The sequence below is a fragment of the Tinamus guttatus genome, unplaced genomic scaffold (assembly GCF_059628265.1).
Source record: "Tinamus guttatus ecotype Peru unplaced genomic scaffold, ASM5962826v1 Tinamus_guttatus_pri_ptg000150l, whole genome shotgun sequence".
Classification (NCBI taxonomy): Eukaryota; Metazoa; Chordata; class Aves; order Tinamiformes; family Tinamidae; genus Tinamus; species Tinamus guttatus.
The window spans coordinates 10,416,381-10,441,415 of NW_028288684.1; the positions used below are offsets into that span (position 1 = coordinate 10,416,381).

The following is a 25,035-nucleotide window of genomic DNA, read 5'->3' on the forward strand; positions in this document are numbered from 1 at the left end:
GCTGATTTTGTCCCAGAGTTAGCTCAAGATTAGTTGAGTTGACCTAAGCCTTTCAATGTCCCAAATGTGATTACTGTGTCACAAAAAAAGAAAGGTAAGACAGAAACTTCATCCCTCCAGTCCACTAAAATAATTCTGGAGGTGTGGATGAAGCTGGGATGCCAGTGTGCTCTCCCTTGTTCCACTGGAATCAGCAGGAAAGAGCCAATATGGAACTGGCAAAGGTGGCTTCTGCCTCTGGACTCTTATAGGTCATGAGAAGCTCCAAAATTTCATAAAACTCTGATGCAGAACAGCACTACTAAGTGATGGTGTGGTGGAGCCCTTTCTTTTGCCTTTTTTCATCCTTCCCCTCCTTCTCCTCAAAGGTCACTTCTTTAGTGCCAAGGAAGGAGAAGGAACAAAGAAATCTTTGTCTAGGTAAGTAGTGCCTGGACTGGTGCACCTGCAATGGCAGTGAGCTCAAAGTGGTGCTATGTTGCTCAGTAAAGTGAGTGGGAACTGCCGTGGGGAACAGAGGATCGATTCTTCCAAAGGCGAGGAAAGACTTTATGGACTTCTGCAAGAATATGACTTCTGAATATGTCCTCTCCTAAACTTTTCCCCCCATTAAAACCTCTTGGAGTTGTGATCACTAATAAAGCTGTATTGCAGGACTGGAGAACACCCACGCTGAAAGTGCATTTCAAGGTTTAAAGAACTTGTACTAAATCCTTTTCTGGTGGAAATAGGCAAAATACATCTGAAACGTGTGATGCTAATTTATACCAAAAGAGAATTTTGCCCTTGTGCTAAATTTTCAGAGTAAACACCTTGCAGCTGTTTGCTAAAGCAAAACAAAAAACCTTGGAAGGAAACCAAACCACAAGCATGTTTGCTGTCTCCAGCCACCACACTGTCGTACATATTTGCTCTGCAGAGTGTTGTCCTTTTGGCTATGTAGAAATGTAGAAATTACTTAAGTGCATTTTGTTTTCAGTCAAGTTGCCAAGCTTCCACACTGAAATGTGTGGAATTGTTTTTTTTATATCTGTTTATTTATTTTTATTTTTTGCAAATAATGCATGCTATCCTGAAAGCTATTTTTTAAAGACTTAATTATTTATTTATTTTTAGAAGACTACAAAAAATAGATTCCTCTATGCCTTGACACACTTTTAAACATTGGTTAACCTTACATCTTAACATTGGTTAACCAACACCTTAAACATATCGATTCATCATAATCATTTTGATTATATTTAATAAGATTTTTACAACCTGCAAAAATCATTTCAAATACAAAACTGGTTTTAGGATCATACAATTATTTAAGTTGAAATATTTTCTCAGTATATTTTAAATTAGAATGTATATGCTAGTACTGGTAATAAATAGGTGCAATAGGATGGAACCTGGCCCGTTCCAGTGAATTTTAGAAGCAGAGAGTGATTTTAGTGATAGCCCTGATTGCAAAAAATGTAGATTTATCCATCTGAGTTAACCTTGCTCTCCCATGCTGTTAATACTTATCTGCCTTCTTCTGCCCAGGGTTGCGCTTGCCTTGCCTGTCCTGCAGGGATAATATGTGTTTTGATCCAATCTCTCCATGATCCTGCTGAGACTTATTCTATCAGTCGCAGTGTTTTCTCATGCACCTTGCTTGGGTCCAGCTGCTTGCACGGATCGAGTGAGGACAGTCCCGTGCTAGAGGCTGGCAAGAGGGATGGCATGTGGCAGAGGGCTTCCTGTGAGAGCCAGGCATGTCCCTAAGGGAAAACACCTCCTGTACGAGGTGACTGGCTCTTACTTGTGCAGATATGTTACTTGAAAAAAGAAAATCCAACCAGTGAAACACATTTATGCAGTAGCAGTAGGCATTTTAGCAACCAGAAAAAGAAACTAATGCTCCTTAAATTACAGAGCAGACCTCTGTTTCATTGTACAAAAGCTACTGCCCAGGATGCTGATGACTTAGGAAACTTTAATGGAATGCCGCACAAAATAGACTTGCTATTTTTGGAATGCTGTGCTGTTTTCATAAAGTGCTGTTTGACTGTGTAAGCTTTACCACAGGTAGCTGAAAGCAAACATGCCCATTGTCTGCAGAAAGAAGCTCCCTTAGCTGTAGCCGGGATCAGGCTGACTCTCCGCACAATTAAGAGAGTTTTATTTTCATCTATGTTTTGCTGCCTTCCATAAATAATCCCTTTCAGCATAGGAACATTTGGTCAACCCTTCTGTTACCTAGTATCTTCCTGGAAAACACTACCTCAAACCGAATCCTTTTTTGTGCTTAGTTTCCCCCTCCAGGCATAATTATTACTTATTATAATAAAGTGCTGCATAAGCTTAGATGAAATGCATGTTTCAAATCTTGAAAAAACAAAGTGGGAAAAAACACCAAAGATAAGGAGCACGTGGCTGACTCGCTGAGTGCTGGCTGGGCTTGACTCAGAGGCAGCAACAGCAGTGAGCACTTAGCGCCCTTAAAAATACACATGATCATCATTTATTTTTTTAAAAAAAATCCAACTGTCTAAACAGGGCTGTGAGCCGGCAGATCGCTCCATGCGGATGAGCCTCACGCAGGGCGAGAGGAGCTCAGCCCTGAAGCTGGGGAGCTTGGCGTGGCCGTGCCAAGTGGCGAGTGGGGACAGGGCCAGCCTGGCAGAGTGGCTGAGGGGAACAGGCCTCGCTGTCTGCATCTGCGTTTTCAGCATCTTGCTCCAGCTGTAAATGGCGTGTGGATCTGTGCCAAGCCAGAAGCCATGTCATACGGATTTCTCTAGCCTGATATCATTAACATGCAAAACCGTGCAATATTTCCCAGTTTCTGGCCCTTGCCACCTAATTTGTTTCTTCAGCTGGCTTGAGCAAATGAGAAAGTACCTAAGCTAGGCTTTGATTAACCCAGCACAGTTCTGTAAAGACCTAGTTTCTTGCTGATAAGTTTCAGAAATATGTCTGCTGTGTGTCAAGCAATTATACCTTCCCCCAGGCTTTCTAATAGGGGAGTGAGGTTTTCAAGACAGGTGTTTTAGTGAGCTAATGAGCTATGAGAAACCAAAGTCATCAGGAGCATGAGCAGCACCGTTTCCGTGGGCTTGTGTTGCAAGAAATGCTCTTCTTAAATTTAACTTCCTGCTTTTCTTCACACCTGTAAAACATTGATCTGTTATTGAGATACTGTCAGGTTGGTCAGAAGTGCAAGATGTGTCCAAACTATCCTTTATTGTAAAATTAGGCAAGTGTGGAGGTGCTGACATGTTAGCACTGCAACTGAGCGCAGAATAAGCAGCCAAAGAGGGTCACTTAGTAGTCCCTGCTGTGTCACAGGCTTGGTTTTTTTTTCCCCATATGTCTATGCATTAAAAAATTTCCAGCAGTGAGACATCTTGTCTTCTGAGCCCCAGTGAATGGTGCCTGCCACATTAGCAAAAATCTGATGCAAGTTTTCATTAAACTGACATTGAAATTGCTTCTCACATGAACTTTTATGAGCTCAGGAGTCTGAAAAAAAGAGGCATAAAAGCACGTGAAAATATTGTTACTTGGTTTCTAGGGAGGATAAAAGATTTCCAAGGCTCAGCTGACAAAATGACAAGAGCTTGACTTTCCCAGCTTGGGGTTACACTTGGGGGTATCTCTGCTGTCACAAATCAGATGTCATCCCTGACAGATGTGCCCATTTTGGCAAAAAATCACAATGTAGGCTGGGCCGCAGACATTTCTTACAATACAGATACCTGCTGTTTTCAGTAGCCTTGAAAGGGTGCGAATAGCTTCTGCCTCTCGCAGAGGGCTGCACTAACCCCGTGCGGTGGCTCACTGACAATGAAGTAAATCTGCTGAACAGTGATATTGTCCCGCCTGAGAGATCCCAAAGTTCAAAGTTGATTTGTTTTATTATCACACAATCGCTTAGGGTTGGAAGGGACCTCTAGAGATCATGTAGTCCAACCCCCCTGCTCCAGCAGGGACACCTAGAGCATGTGGCACAGGGTGGCATCCAGGTGGGTTTGGACAATCTCCAGAGAAGGAGACTCCACAGCCTCTGTGGGCAGCCTGTTCCAGGGCTCTGGCACCCTCACAGTAAAGAAGTTCTTCCTCACATAGAGATGGAACTTCTTGTGTTTTAATTAATTCCCATTACCCCTTGTCCTGTCATTGACCACCACAGAGAAGAGTTTGGCCCCATTTTCCTTACATTCTCCCCTCAGGTATTTGTACAAATTGATAAAATTCCCTCTCCAACTTCTCCAGGCTAAATCTGGTAAGTTGCATGACCTCGTCTTGCACAGACTCTCCGCCTGGGCAATGCAATGGTCCTTATATTATTTAAATCAGATATTTTTGAGAATTTTTGAGATATTTTTTTGGGAATCTTATGGGAGATTGTGTCGAAAGCCTTGCTGAAGTCAAGGTAGACAACATCCATGACTCTCCAGTCGTCCATCCAGCTGGTCACCTCATCTCAGAAGGCTATCAGGTTCGTCAGACATGAATCCATGCTGACTACTCCTGATCACCTTCTTTTCCTTGACATACCTAGAGATGATCTCTAGGATGAACTGCTCCATCACCTTTCCAGGGATGGAGGTGAGACTGACTGGCCTGTAGTTTCCCAGCTCTTCCCTCTTGTGTTTTTTGAAGACTGGAGTGATGTTGGTTTCTTCCAGTCCTCCAGTACCTACCCTGCCATCCATGACCTCTCAAAGATGATGGAGAGCAGCTGAGCAATGATCCCTGCCAGTTCCCTCAGCACTCTTGGGTGCATCCCATCTGGGCCCATAGATTTATGGGTGTCCATTTTGCCTAAATAATCTGTAAACCAATCTTCCTTGACCATCAAAAAGTCCTTCTCTCTCTTGGTTCTCCCTCTTGTCTCCAGGCTCAGTACATGGGGACTGGCCCTAGCAGTAAAGACTGAGGCAAAGAAGGCATTTCGTAACTCTGTGTTCTCTGCATCATCCTCCACTAAGCCACCCTCCCCGTTCAGCAGCAGACTAGCATTTTCCCTAGTCTTTTATTTTTTCCCTAGTCTCTTATTTTATTTATTTTATTTTATTTATTTTCCTAAAGATAAATTGGTGGTTCCTCAGAGTCAACCTAAACTGGCCTTTGAGATCTTCAAAACAAACCTGTGGCCTCTCAACATTGCTAGGACAGGGACCATCCGCTCTGATTGATGGCCCCTGCCTCCACCCCAAGCCTCCTGTGTGTCCTATGCTGTGTCGTCCACGTGTGTAGGCACAAAACGTGAAGAAACCACTGGGTATTTGCATGGGCTATGGCACTGGCACAATTACATAATATTTTTGCTTGAGGTACCTATGCGTGAAATGAGTTTAGCCTAAGCTGCTCGCTGTGGTACCGGTTTGGAAAGGTGTCATATATGGTTCCCGTGTGGCTGGGCTGACTCAGGCCTTAGCCTTTCAAATAGCGCTCTTTTGCTGCTCTCCTAATTAAATGGTGCTCTTCTCACCTCCCTCTTTGTGAAGCGCTTCAGCAGGTAAAGAGCAAAGTGTTTTACTTCAATAAATCCCGGTCATGTGGAGGGTGTTGGTGCCTGCATCATTAGAGAAAATTGACTTTGGTGGATGCAGAGGACAACAGCAGCAGAGGGAAGTGCCCCCTGAAAGCAATAACCAAAACAACCTAATGAGCTTTAGGAAGGAGCATGAGATGGATGTTATTTAGCTGCAATAGCTCATGTCAGCCTAGGTGTCTCGGAACAGATTGTTCCCCTGAGGCATCTTATAGTTTAATCTAAGTCATAGATAGGCTTAAATCCTCATCCACTGAAACCCATGCAAAGCTTTCCATTGGCCTAAATGACACTTGGATCATGGACTTAGTAACAAATTAACATCAACTGTTAGACTCTGTTTTGAAGAGTCTTTAATTTCTTTAATTTCTTTCATTGTTTCCACTACAAGTAGGCATTAAAGCGAACATCTTCATTACAGTGAGGATTAAATAAACACCTTGGGCATCGCACCATTAAGATATCTGCTTTACCCTAAAACCCCAAGCAGGCTTTGCAGGGGGAAGAATATGTATTATTTGTACTTTTGTGGTGTCTAGTGAATACAGCATTGATGAAGTAAGTACTGATGTGTTTGCTTTCATGCTGTATGCATTGAGGATATATTTTTCAGTGTTTGGCTGATTGCTGATGCCTTTCAGCTTCACATGCTACACCTACAAAATTGAAGAGTTCTTTTAAATCACTCTGTACAGATATCTATTTTGATAATTTGAAAAATAATAGAGGTAAAATCTAGGCTGTGGAAATGCTAGAAGAAAAACTCAAATTATCTTTCTCAACCAGTGCAATGTTTTCAATCTATGCCTGAAAAAATAGTCCTGTGTATGCCTCCAAATTACAGAATTAACTTCTTGTTTAAACCATGCATGGAAACTTCAGGCTCAAAAATAGTATTTTCAGGAAGAAATATGCACTTGAGAATAGAGAATTCCACTGGCAGGGCTATCTCAGTCTTAGTATTAGTGTTGCTTCTACGAATGGAACATGGCTCACTTTGCAGGATATCCGCCTTTCAGAATTCAGTTCACAGTTCCTTTTTCTCAAGAAACAAGAATGAAGGTTTTTTTTTTTTCTTTTCTGCCAAGGTGGAAAGGTGACTGTTATTTTGTAGCTTTTATTTATATCTTAATCATAGAATGACTTTTAGGAGAACACAGAAAAGGTAGAGAAAGTCTTAGACAATTGAGAATTTTTTTTTAGGATATCAAAAATTGCATTGGCTTAAGTGCTGAATTTTTCCTAACTCTATTAAAAGGAATTTGCAAAGAGTATTTTGGTCCTTAACACATTTCCAAGTAAATCCCATTTAAGAGCCTGAAAAATTGGTGAGCCATTAAAAACTGAAATCCAAAATTACCTCTGTCATATAAGTCCCCAGGCCTGAGGATGTAGCTGATCTGCATTCTCTTCAGCGTAACAAAACTTCAAGATCATTTAAGTCTTGTAACAATAGAAAATTAATTATGAGGATCAAAACAGAATTTTCTCCCATTTTCCTTAGTCATGGGACTTTAGCAGGTTCTGGTTGAATTAATGATTTTGATTTTTTTAGCTTTGTTTCAAAGGAAGGAAAGACTGTCAAATTTTTCTTGATAAAGATTATCAGGTAAACTCTATTAAAGCATGTGAAAGTGCTTATTAGAGATCAGAAGACAGGGATGCAGAGAGCTGTGGATCAAAATCATTCAAATAACTGACTTGTGTTGTTACCTCTTGTTCTAAAGCAAACTTCATTTTGCTTGACTTCTGGAGGCATTAATAAACCTGCTGGATCTTCTTTTGCTTACCTGAATGAGACTGATTTTGCTTAGTTTTATTTGTGAAGTTCCTAGACTGACAAATCCGGATGTAGAAAATGTACAAACAAGACTGGTCAAACTGAGTTTGAGATATATGAACATGAATTTACAGGGACATTGTTAGGAGCAGGCTCTGCAGTATGTTTTTATAAAAGTTTCCACTGATTAGGTGATAGCAAGAAAATGTGAAAGATTTTGTACTAAACATTTCTGATGCAGGGTTTGAATAGAAGTAGCTATTTCCTCCACTTAAACTTGCGTAAAGGCCATGCATGGGTTTCACTTAATAGACTGGGCATCATTCCTGAAATGTTCTGTGTCAAGTGCTGGTAGGGAGTTTATGAAATCAAATTCCCAGGAGCAATCAGCCTTTGATGGACTGGTGAACTGATGAACCAGTTATGCAAAAATGGAGGGGGTAGGAAAGTGCTTGCAGTTTGCCCCTACTCATGTTGCTGGCCATGGAGCATATTTACTCTCTTGCTCTGGACCCAAACTCCCCTTTCTGCTTTAACCTCCACACTCTTGGGCACTCCTGATCAAATAACTTTGAATTATTCATTCTGAAAGTTATTCCTACTCCTGTCTCTCTTGACTGAAGAAGTAGGTAATTATAGACAAGAGGGAAACTTCCCATTAAGTTGAGGAACTCTTTCAAAAATTCAGCCTTCCAGGCCAAAAAGAGGACCTCTACAAGAGGTGGAGATCCCCATGGCTCCTTACAGACCAGCGAAAGTGTGTCTTGTTAATTGGCCTATGGGACAATCTCAGAGCTTATCCTTTCTCTGCCAGCTGTCAGGATTTCCTAAATCGGCTGAGTAATCCAGCCACAGGCATCAAGGGGCTGTGCAAGGAGAGGAGGGTGGAAAATCAGCCAGTTCTAAGTTAGATGCAGAAAGGTTCATAACCTTCACTGAAGATTTTGTCTGCGCTCTTGATGTCTTTAACATCACTCCCATGTGTTTTGTGACTTTTATTTTATAGGTACATATCCTCTCCCAGAAAAGTCATTAGAAGTTTTTCATCCATTCTAATGGAAATAGGAATGAACTATCATCTCACAACTGTTCATTCAGTCTTTCTTTGCCCAGTTTGCTTTACTGGTAGAGAAACATTAAGTCACACAGCGTGAGGTGATTATCTTGACAGGGGATGCTTGGGCAGGAGTCACTGGGGGCCTAAGGAGGGAGCTCTCTGAGAATCGAGCCCTTTTTGCCTTGCCTTCTCTGACATGACCACAGGACAGGGAACCGGAGCCCAAACAGACCGTGCCAAATACCCACCACCTTCTGAAGAATTTGATAAGGCTGCAAAAAAATGGCTTTTCCAGCCTAGTTGCTGACTTAAAGAATGAATAGAGAAGGAAGATGCAGCCAAATTTTACCTTTGTTTTTCTTTTTACAAAAAAAAAAAAAAAGAAAAGAAAAGAAAAGAAATAACTAAATAAATGCATTTTGGGGGGAAAAAAAAAGAACTGAGTACAACATCCATTCAACCTAAAGGAACATTTTTTTTTATTTGGAGACAGCCTTAGGGAAAACAAATAAATGGAGAGTTCCCTATACATAATCACTAGAAAAGATAGTGGCATGTGCTGGTTTTAGTTCAGGAGCTCAGTAGTCAGCATACACCCAAGCTATAGCGGACCAGGTCTCCCATCTGTCTGGGAGAATTTGATCCCATACCTCTGGCTTTCCAAAGGGAGAGCCTGCCCCTTGGGGAGGAGTGTGCTCCCCTCAGACTATCCCAGGAGTTCAGTTCTGCTGATAGATACAGATCGATAGACAGACAGTATAGATGGGATCAGAAATAGGGATTTCCTGTCTCAGTGAGTGAGCTGACCTTCATGTCAGTGAAAATCTGTCATTTCTGTTTTAGTAATGATTTAACTATTTTATATTGTGTGAACCAGTTAGATAAGGAGGGACTGAAGGAATCCTGTCTCTAGTGTCTGTAGCCCTACCTCCTGCTGGCTGCACTCTGCTTGGTACCTCCTTAGGAAGATCAGCATCTTCCAGGAGACCCTGAAAGTATCTGTTAACCTAAGTCTGTAGTTAGAGCGTTGATGAGCTAACTTCAATGGTCTTGAAGGCTTAAAATACTACCTTGGCAGTACCTTTAAAGTAGTATCTCATACCAAGGCTGTGATGGGGTTGGAAGTGCAAGGAGGAAATAATTAAGGCATGTCTAATGAAATAATGTTAGACAGAAGCTGTCAATTTTTTGTACTTTAGTCCATATGTCAGGACCGGCTGTGTTTCTTCACCTCCTGAATTACAGGCCGAAACCTTCCTCTATGTAATGCACCAGCATTGACCCCAGCAGCTTCTGCTCACTCTCCTATAGCCCCAGAGAACCCATAAGAGCACGTACGAGCAGAGCCCTGCTCGAGGCACCCAACCTGGCTGTCCACGGGGCTGACTTCAGTGCTTGTGAGAGGTGCACCTCGAGGGAGAGGCACTTCTTCTGTGCAGCCTTTTCCTGTGTTGCTTCTACACGTGTCTGTCTCTAGCAAGGTTCAGTTGCACTTAAGTTTTCTTTGGTTTTGTATAAATTTTAAATATTGCTCTTAATCCCAAGGACGTGTCTCTTTCTGACAAGGAGGGGCATACAAATATCTCTTCATCATATATATTTCCTCTGATTTTATGGAGAGCCTACAGAAAGGGCAGTATTTTCTCTAAAAAAAATGAAGACAAATTCCATGTGATTGGACTGTAACAGATTCAGTCCTTAAAAGTCCTTGAGTTGGGATTAAACAGTTGGATTATACTCATTACCCCTCTGTTCTTTTACTAAAACATAGCTAAATAAATTGCCTTTTGCACTGGATGTGGGAAGATGCTGCCTGGCTCTCACTCACTGACAAGTGGCTGATTTGTTTTCTTTTCTTTCCTTTTGCAGGGAAGGCTGTTTCTCCCCCATCAGCCCAGAGGATTGCCCCCTTGTGCAGTCTTTCATGTGCCACAACCGAATGTTTATCCTCGATGGCCACGTGCAGCTGAAGACGGGCCTGCAGACCCAGGAACGACACCTTTTCCTTTTCACCGACCTTCTGGTTGTTGCCAAGTCCAAGTGAGTATGGCATCCCAGGCAAAACTTCCATAGAGCAGCCCTTCTCTGCAAAGTATAATACAAACTTAATGCTTTTTTTTTTCCAGATTATTTTTTCCTAAAATCACAGGTAAGCTTTTTATTTGACCCATGAAAGATGGATGCTTTTGAAAACCCCATAGCCCAGATATCCAGGACACAAGATACTAGAGCTGTAGCAAATAGTCTGTTTCTTTTTTAAAATATTTCCTAGATAGTCTGAATTTTTTAATATTCCCTTCCCTGGGAATCCAAGTATCAGAAAAGACTCATCAGCGTTGAGCAGTCCCCTTTCTGCTGCCTTGAACTGGCAGTTCTGGTTTATCCAGATCATTGTCAGCTCTCGCAGTGGATGCACCATGGGTGGCTGTGTCACACAGAGGTTACAGGCTCTACCACTTGTCTGCTTTGATGCACTCCAATGGAGAGGAGCTGTATGTATAGAAATAGAGATGGCAAGCAGTGCCGCAGAGGCTGTTTCTGTGGGCTGTACAGGCGGAGCAGGGGAAGGGGAAGGGAAGGGAAGCGGTGTGGAGCAGTCTGGGTAGTGCCGTGGGTAATCAGGCTTGCTGCTGAGCTCTGATTATTCACTCTACCATTCACAATTAAATCAGATTTACAAGCTGTGCCTAGCAGGCCAGCTTCATGCAGCATTTGTGGTTTAAGGCAATTTTAGAGGGTGCTTTCACTTGCTGTTATGGATAAAGGGGAAATAATAACAAAAAATCCTGATGTGGCTTCATTCTCTGTTAGGCACAGCGTTCGTGGTGTCACAGGGTGGGCGATCTCAATGTGAATCTTGGGCTTTTGCAATGTGTCTTCTGGCTTAAGCAGCTGTCTCAGAGGCTGCTGGGAAAAGCCAGTATAAATCCCTGTTTTCTGTAGAAATCTGAGCTGTGTCCATTTGAATCACACACAGTAAACATCCAGCCCCTCACCCCCACCCTCCCAGCTGAGCTCCTTCACTTTTTATGGTGTGGCAACATTGAGGATATTTTACCCAAAAACATGTTCTACTACTGGTGAGGTGGCAGAAAGAAGGATCTTTACGTTTGGTTAAATCCTGCTATTTTACCAGCAGTAATAGTATTGTTACTGCATTTATGTTTGTGCCTGTCTTTAGGATGGAAACCTTAATTTAAGGTTTCAAACATTAGATATTTGCATCTGATTAGCTTTCTAGGCTCCCTTTATAGTCACTGAGAGACAAACTAGGATCTTGCTGTAGGCAACTCACCTTGACCTATAAAGGTGTCAAGGGAGGATGAGGAGATCCATGCTCTGTCCACTGACTAAAATGGGGGCATAGCCTGGCTAGCTTGTGCATAAACTCCTGAATTTTAGAAGAGTAAAGGCAGGTGAGAGGAATGGAGCCCTGGTCAGCACACTGAGCAGAAGCAATGTTAGAGCCCCTGGGTGAGCTGTACATCACTGCATGTTTGATTGGGACCCAGAGGGACCATTTGCACAGGAAAGCACCACTCTGTAACTGCTGCAAAATCTCATTCCCAGGGAGTAATAATGTGGGGGAGAGTCTGCAATTTCTGAAGAAGGCAGAACAGAACAAATTGTGCTTCTGCATGTAAAAAAGGGGAGGAGAAACAAGTGTTTGCTAGAAATGGTAAAAAGAGCATTTTAAATGATGTTACTTTGTGTATTTTACAGAACTGATTGGGTTGTTCTCTCTACAACTGCCTTGTCAGCAGTTAAAGCATCAGAGCTGTCACTAATGAATACTATTTAAAAATCAGCATTTTCAAAAGATATCATGTAATAAAATACATGGTTCCTAGAGGAAAAATCTGAATGGTGTGCATTGCCCTTCAGCAGGAACTATTGATTCTTACTGACTTTTGAATAGCTGATGCAGAGTCAAGACAGCAGGTCACTGGGATAATATCAAGTTAATGATGCAGTTGAATCTGACTTACTTTCAGAACTAGTCCCAGTGAAGGTACTAAAAATTTGTAGTGCTCTTTTGTGTTAAGAAATTGTTCAATCTGGAACATATACGTGCCTAAGAGAATTCTTTTTTACTTGAAAAATTACAACTCTTTGGAATCCCTTTACCTTATAACACATTTTGTCTCGGCTCAGGTAGCCACTCACTGTACAAAGGGAACTCATTTATTGTTAGACTTTTTATGATCAGCAGATGGGCAGGAGTTTTTTTTTTCCTAGAGAGCAACCAGTACTTTGAGTCCTGTGAGCTTGCTGGATAAACTCCTGTTGGATGCCAAGCTCCTGCTGAAAGGAATCTGCATCGCTCCCATTGAATGATCTGGGTACACAATTGATCTGGGCACTCTGGACAAGATGCCTGTAGGTTCATTATCCAAAGCTTTCGAATCATTTTTGGAAAAGTAGGCTGTTACTTTTGAGTTCATCCATTAGCCTGTCTTATAAAAATAAGAATAATATTCACATGCTGTGCTTCTCTCTTTACTGAACCTTTCTTCACTCTCTTTGTGTGAGGATTAAGTCATAAATGAGTTGATTGAAAGAGTTTTTCTCACTAAACCAATGTTAAATATGTGCATTTTTGTACTGTTTTCTGTTTACTGATTAGATTTCTACAGGCAGCATGTGTTTTAATGTGGCAGTAGTTGCAAGTAAATATTTCATGGGCCTGTCCATTGATCAAAATTTCTTACATTATGTTTCTGTCTAGAATGCACAAAGAAAAGGCTTCCTCATTCTCATTCTTAATATATATACACTTACACATATACGATTTAAGGTTGGACTTAGAAATTAATGGTTGAATAAACTCCTGGAATTACAGTAGCATTCTCCCAATGGATCCATTAATGCTTTTGTTAGAGTCTTATTAAGGAGATTAGCAAATCTAGTGAGAAGTTGATCTTCCATCTGTTACAGCTGCAAGGTATCCAATTGCCACTTACAGAAAGCAAAAGGAACTGTATTTACTCTGTGGGTAGGAGAATTTGGGATGTATCAATCCCTCCACCACTAATGTTCATGACTGTACTGTTGATTTCAGTGAGATCTGGAAAGTTGTCTGATACAGGGTGACAGCTGGTGTGGGACTTACTACTTAAAAAACAAAATATTGTTTATTTTTTAAAAATGTTCGGTTGTACTACTTCTTTAGCCAGTGGTGATATATTTGTTCCTCGAAATTGTGCTTTGGTTCTTAAACAGAGGATCCGCAGTTGACAAATGCTGAGAACCCATGGATTGCATAAAGGACGTGGCAGATAGAGATAAAATTATACTTTAGGCTCTTTAGATGTTAATGGAAGCTACTGTTTCAGCGCCTCTGGAAACCAGGCCACTTGAATACTGATAATAGCCGAGAGCTGCGACTAGGCATGGCAAATAGGGTAAGAATATACATCAAGTGTGATTGGGAGCACATCTCTGTGCTCCTGCCAGCACCCTGCCAACACCAGCTACTGGCACTGTAGGGGTCCGGCTTTATGAACTGTAAATGTTCAAGTGAATCAGCATGTAGAGAGTTCACTGGACTCGATAATGGAAGAAAAAAGTTGAGGGAGAAAGGAGGCTGGACAGACTGATTCCCAGCATAATTGTAGGACTGTAGTCCTGTCAGTGGAATCAGAGCAGGCATGCATTTATTAACATTTGCATGTACCTAATCACAATTGATGTGTGCATTTTTTTTATTAATCTGTATTTTCATAGTTTATTCTATAATCAGTCTGCTATAGTGTTCTTTCTTACTTTCTCTTTCTTTCTTCCTTTCTTTCTTCCTTCCTTCTTTCTTTCTCTCATTCTTCCCTTCCTTCCTTCTTTCTTTCTCTCTCTCTCTCTCTCTCTCTCTCACCTTCTCATTTTATCTGCTATATCACAAATATAATTTGCTGATAAACATATTGAAATGTTCTCCTATATTTTAAATGTCTCTTTGATAGGGTAACAAAACATAATAGATCAAAGAGATGAAATATACTGCTGACCAGGAAGCAGCATGGCATTGTTTTAAAGATACATTAATTTGACAGTGTTTGATAATGATCTAGTGCAAGTATCCTTTTTGCCAGTGTCAGTTGACAACGTGCACAGAGTCTCTTTTGCCCGTCACTGTAGTCGCTGCTGGGTTATCAGTGGTGCTCTATCCATAGCTATTCACACAGCATCATTTAAAAATCTCAGCTCTGTCATGATGCTGAACATTCATCCAAGTCCTCTTTCTAGCCACAGGTTCAAGTACTTTCACGTTTCAGACTGAAATAGTTTAGTCTGTGCTGAATCAAATGCCTTGTAAATGAGATTAATCTCAAAGAAGATACTCCAGGTGCACCAAAGCTGTAAGAAACTGCTTACCTTACATATTTATTTATAGGGCACTAATCACCATAGTGCCTGGTACTGTCTCCATCCACATTTGCAATCCTGTGATGAGCTGACATGCTCTTGTTTGCAGCCCTGGGATTAGAAGGCAAGATCGTTTTCAGGGAAGGGCCACTTTTCTTTCAGCCTTTCCCTGCTGGCCCAGCAGAATCCAAGTTCAACGCTTGAAGGTCATCTGGCAGTTTAGTCTGCAAGGCCCATAGTGCAAACCTGCCTTGAAGTGACTGACTACTGCCTTGCTACCGAGCTGAACTGGCTTTGTGAGATTTTAATGGTTTCTCACACAGCACAGGTCCTGCAGATCCAATGAGGAATGGAGTCTTATTATGAGAAATTAAGTGAAAGCAAAGATTTGAAATAAAAATAGTAAAAATTGGTAAACAGACTTCTATTTTAATGTTCAGTAGGATAAAATATAGGAAAGGATAATTTTAAATAATTGGGGGAAATTATGTAATGTATCCTGCTTGTAGATGAGTAAATATTTTGAGAATACAGGAAGTCCTGGCTCATTCTCCAAGTGGACACAGGCAGAAGTTTTTCAAGGAGAGTGTCCAGGGGTGCCACAAACTGATTTTCCCACAAATAATGCATTTGTTGATTCCATTTGGATCAGAAATTATATCTGGATATGCATCTTCAATGTCTTTAACAAAGAGAGAGTGCTTCTTCCATCACCTCCAATGCAAGTTTCACATGGGCCCTAAGGAAGAAGAAATTGTGAGCTGACCTGTCTTGTTAAGTTTTCATGTGTGTGATATACCTGTGATTTTCTGCCTACAGGTCACATTCTCATTTCAAACTGAAGTGCCAAGCACGTCTCTGTGAGACGTGGACAGCATTTTGTACAGAAGAAGTCTGTGAAGGCAGCACAGACCCAGAAAGGTCCTTTGTTTTGGGCTGGCCCACCACAAACTGTGTGGTGAATTTCAGGTGAGCATTGATATATGTTTTATTTATCAAGTTACCTAAGTTTACCAAGGCAGCCAGGCAATGAAGCTATCGCAAATGCCTTTCAGCACTCGTGACTGCAAGCCTGGGATGTAAGAACTTACTAGTTCTTAAACCAACTCTTTCTACTATTGTAGGATCCTCTGTTTTTTAGTGTAATTAGACAACCCCCTTGGTTAATTAATAAGCTGCGCTAGAAAGTGTGAACAGCCAAGATAATGAGAGGATCAGAGAGACCCTTGTAGGACACTTTTAAGCAGAAGAGCTTGTATTGGAAGTAGTAGAAAACATGCAGTGAAATACTGACCTTCTCCTACTTCTCTTTTTAATTAAACTGTGCCAGAGAAAATGTCAAACTTCGTCCTAAAGTGGATTCTCTGAATTTTAATGGAAAGAAAGATTTTTGGTCTGGTTCTCAGCAGTGTTGACACATAAGGGCTATAAAGATAATTTCAGTCATTAGGCAAATTTTATTCTCAGCAAGAGGGCTTTTTCATCACTTTGGATAAGGGAGGGCACCATCCTCCTTAAATCCCAGGTGGTCAGCTGCAGCAATTTGGTTGGATCTTGGCAAATACATTTTCCTTTTTACCAACAGAGAACAAAAACTGAGGCATACAGCTTGATTTCTATGTCACACTGCCCCTATGCAGCAGCAGTACTGCACACAAACTGCTGTTTATTGAGCTGGTTGTGCTGTTTATGTTTTCTTTTCTTTTTTTTTTTTTTCCACTTAATAGACCTGAAACAAAGCTGAAATTTTCTATCGATTTTCAGTTGAACTTCTGCCAATAAACATGAGCTTTGATCTAGAGACAAAGCTGATCCTTTATAGCTACCAAAATATATTTGGATATGAACACAATAACTTCAGTCCAAAGAGAATCAAGGATTTTAAAGGAGTGAAATGGCTTTATATCTGGGTATAAATAGAAAAACTAAAATACCCTGTGTGAGTCTGTAGGTAGTGTCCTGGTTAACTGGAGCAGCAAAAGCAGAATCACAGTTCTGATATGTATAAAGCATGTGCTCCTGAAGCAACATCATTCATTAGGTTTGCAATTCCTTGCTCTGAAATTCTTTCTCTGGAAATGAAGGACTGAATTTGTAAAAGCAGTGATGGGAATAGCAACTATTTCTTCTGGGGCAGGATTTAGTTCAAGAAAGCTGAGGCAAAATTAGATTAGATTCATCATGTAGTTCTATTATTAGCTTTGTTTAACTGGATGGTTGTGTATCCTTGAAAGTGTACAAATAAGTATTCAAAAAATAAAACCTAAATATCTATAAGCAAAATGGGGCCTTTTTTACTGTGGTGCACAGGACCTTGCCTAAACCAAGTAAGAAATAAGAAGAAAGAAAAATTTGAGAACTACAGGAGCTCTGTATACCTGAATGCAACTTTAAACTTTTGAATTAAGCTCTTCTTTTAAAGCATCCTGCTCTTTTATTTGGATGTTAGCTCAATCTGTAAATGGATGTTTCATGCAAATCTGCAAAACCTATTCAGTTTTTATACGCATTTGTGGAAATTTCAACAACAACAGCAACAAAAAAACCCCAGTCCGTTTCATCATGCTTTGTGCAAGGGCTATTTTGGTACTTGAATGCTGGCTGATTTGTCCCTGTTTTTCTATAATTCTTGCAGATCTGCCGAACAAAAGGAAACATGGCTTTCTTTTTTGCAAAGGTACTTTTATTATAGAGTCTTTAAGGGCATAGAAAAGAGACCAAGTGACCTAAACCAGCGATTCCCTGCTCTTTCCTGTCTGCTGCTTATGACCGCCTGTATCCTCATTTGAATGGAGAACAGTGGAGTTAATTTTGGTTTACAAAAGCTCATGTTCCTAAAACATGCCCCGAGCCAGAAGCTGTGGTGACAGTGTCTGAGTAAATAGATCTGTCTCAGTTCAGCCAGAATTGGACCCAGAACTGCTAGCGACACCTAGTTCTGCTAATTGTGATTTATGTCTTTATCTGGTTCTTTAGAGTTTGTGAGGTTGTTTAAATCATTCTTGCTGGAAATGATTTCTAAATCACCGTTCTTCACTTCTTTGAGCTGTTCTATGCAATAGGCTGTAACTCATTCAACTAGGAGGCTAGAGTGCAGCCTAAGGCATCACAACAATAGGTAGTTTTTCTCTTTTTTTTTTTTTTGTTTGAATGTGTCCTTTCTTTGCTTCAGCCCATTATTCATAGTTTGGCCTCCTTATATAACCTCTCTGTGCAACAGCTCTGCTCTAGAATTTATATCCTGGGTCATGATTGCAAATTTTTAGCCTATAAATTCTGTTCGTACGCACTGTTCCAGGGTGTAAATTCTCTGTTTTGGTGAATCTTCCACAGGTTGAAGAGGAAAATGAGGTACAGCTCCCCAGACCCAACTTTTGGCTCATAAATTCCTGAGCCTACAGGGAGTCTTCCTGCGATCTGGGCCATGAGAGAAGGGGCAATGGCAGGAGGGTCAAGGGGACAAGGGAGCTGGAGCCAGACACAGGTTCTAGGGAGATTTGCGGGCTTCCTTAAGAATAAAATTTATATTATATAAAGTTTATAATATTAAAATTTTACTTTTTTTTATTTATTTTGTCAGTCGAATAAGAGAAGAGAAGGAAAAAGACTATCCTAAAAGTATTCCCCTGAAGATAATTGCAAAGGATGTTGGAACTTGTGCATATGTAAGTAGTTTTGAGCTGAAATCTGGTCTAAATCTGAATCACCTGTGAGTGCTTCTCACCTATAAGTTGCAATGTGTTTTGTTCTTTATAATGATTGTATCATTAAAACTGTTCATATGAACACCCTGAATTTGCCTTAAAAATGTTTTTTAACACTTGACTGATATTGATAAATTCATAGGCAGGTAGATTGATAAAGAAATATTATCCGCAGGGGGTATTTGCACCTTTTTTACTAAGTCATTTTAAGCCCAATTTAAGTGAAGTTCTTGTGGGTAGACAGTTCCCTAGAGATGCACTAGCATTTACTGATAAACTATTCATTCTCTCTCTGCTTCTTATCCTTTCTTTCTTTTTCTTTCTTTCTTTCTTTCTTTCTTTCTTTCTTTCTTTCTTTCTTTCTTTCTTTCTTTCTTTCTTTCTTTCTTTCTTTCTTTCTTTCTTTCTTTCTTTCTTTCTTTCTTTCTTTCTTTCTTTCTTTCTTTCTTTCTTTCTTTCTTTCTTTCTTTCTTTTTCTTTCTTTCTTTCTTTCTTTCTTTCTTTCTTTCTTTCTTTCTTTCTTTCTTTCTTTCTTTCTTTCTTTCTTTCTTTCTTTCTTTCTTTCTTTTTCTTTCTCTCTTTCTCTCTTTCTCTCTTTCTTCTCTCTCTCTCTCTCCTTCCTTCCTTCCTTCCTTCCTTCCTTCCTTCCTTCCTTCCTTCCTTCCTTCCTTCCTTCCTTCCTTCCTTCCTTCCTTCCTTCCTTCCTTCCTTCCTTCCTTCTTTCCTTTCCTTTCCTTTCCTTTCCTTTCCTTTCCTTTCCTTTCCTTTCCTTTCCTTTCCTTTCCTTTCCTTTCCTTTCCTTTCCTTTCCTTTCCTTTCCTTTCCTTTCCTTTCCTTTCCTTTCCTTTCCTTTCCTTTCCTTTCCTTTCCTTTCCTTTCCTTTCCTTTCCGCACTTGCAAAGACATGAGATATTTTCTCAGAACTTAAGCCTTGTTGGAGGGCCTTGTTGGAGGCTTTGGGCCAATAATTCACTTAGAATTCTGTACTTGCATACACCTAATTGTAAACAATTCGTGCTCTCTGCAGGAATCGTTATTTAGGTAAATGTGGTTAGAATTAACATGTCGCTAAGAGAAAATGATAGTAAATAATAACAGTGCCATTCAAATGAAGGACTGCAGATCAATGTTCACTCAGGTGTTTCTGAGTAAAAGTCTATAAATCATATGTGCACTCAGGTATTCCACTATTGTACTTTTTGTTTCCCTTTTCTTAGATAAAATATGCTCCTGTGCCAAATGTGGTTTCCTGATATGTAATTTCTCAGAAGTACGTGCTGTAGTCTAACAGTTATTGGAAATTAAGCAATGGAAGAGCATACGGAAACTTTGTGATCCAAACAATTCTTATGGCACTGTAGTCCCTGTGCTACAGCAGCTGGAGATGCCCAAGAATTATTTCATTTCTGGAAGATGGGGGAAGGGTGAACAAGAGGCTTAAACCGTTTATTATATTCTAGCCAAGAGCAAAATTTATGTAAATGTGCTGACCTACTCCTGAGAGCCAGATGTCATTGCTTTTGGCAAATGTTAAATTTTTCATGGTATGAACATTAGGATATATCCTGAAGCAAAATGTACAGTATTCTCCCTCCATTCCTTTGATTGCCATGGCATCTTGTTACCATTAGAAACTTGTACAAAAGTGCAGCTCAGATCTTTTCAAACCACAAAATCTCATGGTGTTATTTCACCTGAACAGCCAATGGCCAGAATGAAATTATCTAATGCTACATATGCTAGCAGGGTGTGTAGAACCAGACATGGGACTGATGGTGAGCATTTACATCCTGGCTCTGCCACCCCCCTTCTTTGGGCCTTCTGGGTCATTTTTGCAACCACAAGTTTATCCAGCCAGTGCTTTGGGGTGGCCACACACCAGCTCCAGTCCAAAAGCTGGTGGTGGTGGTAGCAGAACCAGACTAGCCAGAGCACTCTGGACCTTCCCCCGTGTTTTGTCTCTGCAAGGTGATGGCAGTGGTGCTGCCACATCCCAGCTGTGCTAAGGATGGGTTCATGAACGCTAACAGTATGTTCGGAATGCACTGACCTGGATAACTACACAGTGTGGCAAGGCAGAGAGTGTTTCTCTGCACCTGTATAATATTGCTGCCATGCAGTGAGTGTTGAAATCTCATTCTAGAAAGACTGTTTTATGGAAAACATCTCTTATTCCAATATGCCACATGCCATAGAGGTGGTCAGGCTCAATCACCTCATCCTTGCTGTAACTGTTGAGCACCCAGCATTTCTGGTGTCCTCCATACTGCCAGTGGGTGCATTCTAGAGGATGCCAGAATAGTAGTATTGTGACTCAAAGAAGGATTATCAGAAGGAAGCATTCCTTGTAAGAAGCCAAACCCGGGTTTGAGAAGTCTATATAAAAAGTGGCAAAGGATACAGAGATGAAAAATCTCTGTGTGTTGTTTTCTTACCAGGGAGATATTCAGTAGAAAAGAAAGGGAAAAAAAAACAATTAATACGAGAAGTTCCTATTCAACTAGACAAACTCGACTTACATGTGTTTAAACTGATCTCCCTCATGCAATATCTAAAGTGCAGTTAGTGGCTGTGTCTTTTGTATGTATTTTAATGCGGAACTCTTCTCTTAGTAATCATGGTACTCTGCCCTCCTGGTAGAACTGCTGGGAAGACAGGAGCAGCTTTAGAAAGCAAATGATGAGGCCCAGGAACCAAACTTCTATCTCAGACAGCTGGCTTTTTCTCTGTCTACAATAACTCATTGATCAAACAAATACTTAACAATGTACACTTGAATGTAAGCATTTAATTATGTAAGGATATTGCACTTAGTACTCTTTGCAAATCTATACTTTTAATGCCACTTTTCCTTTCTCCTTTTGTTTGTTCACAGTCAAAGACCCTAGCTGTAACCAACGTTGATACAGCAAATGATGTAATTCTGATGGCCCTGCAGCAGCTGGGAATTACTGTAAGATTTGCACCAATTTTAATGAATCCTTTCTTAGTCATTTTTAGGGAAAAAGTCTTCTGTTGTACTTTTTCGAAGTCCTAGGATATGTACATATTTATATGAAAACCTTTCTCATAGCAATGTTGTTGAAATGAAACAGATGTGGCTATTAATATGTAGACCTCCAGAGATCATCAAATGCTTTGTTAAGTGTTGAATAAGCCTCTCGCCCCTGTAAAGGTTCAGTCATGTTTGAAACTGCTGTTAAATTAATTTTGCTGATGCCTAAGAGAAGATAACGTGACACAAGACATGAAGGTTTGTGACAGCTCCTTCTGCATGCTCGAGAGTGAACAGGGAACCTCTTGGGCTATTTTTTCCCTTTTGTTTCAAAACCTGCAAATATGTGTGATCAATTGTGTCCTCAGATTGTATAGACACGCATGGCTACTGAGTATCCAAATCAGACAACTCTCCAAGTATCCGTGGATCTTTAGCATCACATGAGACATGAAAGTCAGTGATTGCACAATAATTGAGTGCACCCAGTTTAAGCAATGGCATGAAACTGTTTTGGGAAAAGGTCTTTAGGTGAGTGAAGATAATGCAGGATAGTGCTCCAAGTGGACCAGGGATTCCTAGTAGATCAAGTAGTGCCTGAACTGTCACCCTTTGTCCTAAAACAGAAAAGGAAGCTCCACAGGTGCTAAAATGAATCAGTGCCAGGAAAAGAATTCAGACTCCCTCATTCCTTTTCTGTCATTTCACAATGTGGCTTTAAACAACACAGATGTTCACAGAAGCCCCTATATGACAACTTTCTAACTGGACTAACAGCATGCTATTTGGAAAACAAGTATTTTTTGAAATGTCTTTGCCTTGGTGCCTATGTTGATCGTGATGCATGGAATCTGACAAGTCTTTCCTTGCCATGGAAGAGCCAAATATGACTCTTATGCTTCCATGGGGCTTCAAGAGACCCCCATGAAAATTTAGAGCAACCTCAGAATTTGCGTTTCCTGGTATTCATTTTCCCTAGTTTGTACTGGCTTTTTGTACATCCAGGGGACAATACTGTTAGGCCCCCTCGGGATTTTTTCTACCTATCCATCTTGGAAGTTTTACATGTTCCATACTATGCCAAGACTGGGGCTCTGGCCCTCAGCTAAGGATCATGTAGTCTGTCCAGTAAAGGAAGCTCTGGAGATAATAGATGGACTACAAAGTGAAGAGGATAAAATACAGTGAGTTAAAATCCAGCCCTCCAATTTGTCTCCTCCAATTTCTACTGCAAATTGGACAGAGTGTACTATGTTACAACTGCAAGTCTTTATTATGATGTTTCGTTTTTGCACTTTTTATGCATATCATTTGCACTTCCTCATTTTGCATACAGAAAAATGAGGAACATGGCAGTACTGAAAAAAAAAAGAATGTTTTGTTTGGGATGCAGGGAGGAGGAGCTAGGTAGGTTTCAGCTTTGCATTCTTTTGTATATAGCAAAGCCATCCCTTTCCTCTTCTCTATATAAGAATTAACAGTGTTCTGAAAGATATAAAATCTTGCCTGATGAAATATTTGACCAAGTAGTATATTCCATTTTTCACTACCTCTTCATGAAATAAAGCCTTTTTCATTAAAAGCATATCGTAAGACTCACAATAAAATCAGGCAATGTAAATAAATTCAGCATTGCCTGTATATCAGTCAAAGTCCCCCTCCTAGGATTGTGCACCACGAGGAAGCTTCTCCCGATTTGCCATCTCGAGGATTTTTATGTTCAGAAAGAACCACTGAAAGGGAACTCTATGACTTTTCAATGGCAATTATAAAAACTACATTTCACATGTTGTGTGATTAATGGGGCTATTACTTTGCCTGAGTTCACTCCATTTTAATGCATCAGAGTTTTTCCTCTGTGCTTTCTCTGGTAAAATGACAACTAATTCCAGCAAAACGGCATCAATCATCTGTTCCCAATTATCCATCGGGACATAAAGAAGAGCTTGGGGTTTCCCAGCTCCATAAGTGCAGTTGCTGATTTTTCTGGGACAGTGACACTCCTGCTGACAAATGGCCTCATAAAGCCCATAATGGACAATATTTGCAACTGGGGGATGGTCAATCCACGTCTTGACACTGCGCGTCCCAGCTCTCCCCCTTTTCCAGTCTCCAGAGCAGTGAGCTCTTTCATATATGTATTTGAAAGGAAAAGTAAATACCTTTTCTTGTGCTCCTCAGCTGTATTTATTTGCTCCTGGCTGCCTGCCCTGAGGCTCTGGAGATGTCTATAGCCTATTTATTTTCCTTGTGCCTCCTGCTAGCTGACTTAGCAGCGGTGCTAATGCGGCCCCGAGAGCGGTGTCGGCCGCAGAGCAAGCGGCCAAGGCTGCGTGGGGTGCATCAGCTCCGCACCGCATGCCAGCGGCAAACGGGAAGAGTCCCAGGAGCTTCGGGACACTGGATAAAAGTCCCGACAATGCAGATGGGGGGCAAATCCATTTAAAGGGAGTCAGAATTCAACTTTAGAGCTGAATAAATGCTATCCCTAGATATTTATCACCTTTTGTAGCCTGAAAACTTTCAGACTTTAATTTTCCTTATTGTAGCACAGTCACTGAAAAGGGATTTAAAGTGTAATAGTTCAGTTTTTACACAGCGTGTTTTATCAGCTGTGTCCGGAGAGTGGCTCGTGCTGGGTGCTTTTCCTTTTATCCCCATCGTGCTGCTGCCTCTGGGGGATGATGATGAACTCCAGGAGCAGTTCCCACTGCTCAGGCTGGGCCTCCCCTCATGTGCAGGGAGAATTTAGACACTCTGGTGGTGGCAAGTTTGGGAAGGGGATTCCCTTGCTCACAGGGGAAAGGTGCAAGTTATCGTAGCTCTGCAAGAAGCCTAATGTAAAGCCCTTCTTAATGGCTGGCTAACTTGTTCTTAATTTTGGTTTTAAAGGGCTCTGAAAAAGATTACAAGCTCTGGGTGATTTCAGGAAGAGAAGATGCTCCTTATCCTCTTATTGGTAAGCTCTTGAAATGGTTTTACTTTTCAGCATTCGGCCACTAATTTTTAGTGCTGAAGAAAGCAAGGAATGCAGACAAATGCAGTTTCCTGTTTTCTTTTGTTTTTCCGGTGTTCTCTTACTTCCCTGTCCCACCAGATTGCCTATTAGGGAGCTAGTCAGACACTGATCTTTTTGCTTGTTTGTTTTGAAGAACAACTGTATTTGCTGTGTCCACTAAGAGCTGAAAGAGTTCATTTATTTCTGCACCAATTTTGTTATTTTCAGTTGCATGAGTCTCAGTCTTTCTACAGGACCAGGACCTCCACTCAGTCACCTCCTCTTTTGGAGCTAGTCCAGCTATGCCATATTTCTTCCCAAGTTTCCATAACATCATTTACTTCATTCTTCTCCTCAGCAAAGCTCAACATGATCTTGAGAAATATTTGGCTTTTCAGCAGCTGGACATAACTGATTGTGGAAGTCCTTTTCAACCTTGTGTTTCTTTCCAAAAGTCCGCAGATGATTAGAACAAGAAAAATTTGTGGATTTTCTGTTTTCCTCCTGCAAATCTAACTCCAGTAAATCCTAGCATTCCTTCTCAAGGCAGTCTTAGCTACAAATGCTTTGCTGGAGTCAGACAACATTAATATTTATAAAATATCTAACTT

At 40.8% G+C, this 25,035-nt stretch overlaps 1 protein-coding gene across 1 annotated transcript in view; it reads left to right on the plus strand.

The window, feature by feature from the left end:
- The window catches only part of ARHGAP20 (Rho GTPase activating protein 20), a 60,082-nt gene that overhangs the window by 18,712 nt on the left and 16,335 nt on the right, over nucleotides 1-25,035 (plus strand). Inside the window, exons 3-8 of the mRNA XM_088522228.1 lie at nucleotides 10,237-10,407; nucleotides 15,547-15,696; nucleotides 17,363-17,404; nucleotides 18,308-18,392; nucleotides 21,307-21,384; nucleotides 24,319-24,385. Of these exons, the coding sequence (XP_088378354.1) occupies nucleotides 10,237-10,407; nucleotides 15,547-15,696; nucleotides 17,363-17,404; nucleotides 18,308-18,392; nucleotides 21,307-21,384; nucleotides 24,319-24,385 (593 nt within the window). The remainder of the gene's footprint in view (nucleotides 1-10,236; nucleotides 10,408-15,546; nucleotides 15,697-17,362; nucleotides 17,405-18,307; nucleotides 18,393-21,306; nucleotides 21,385-24,318; nucleotides 24,386-25,035) is intronic.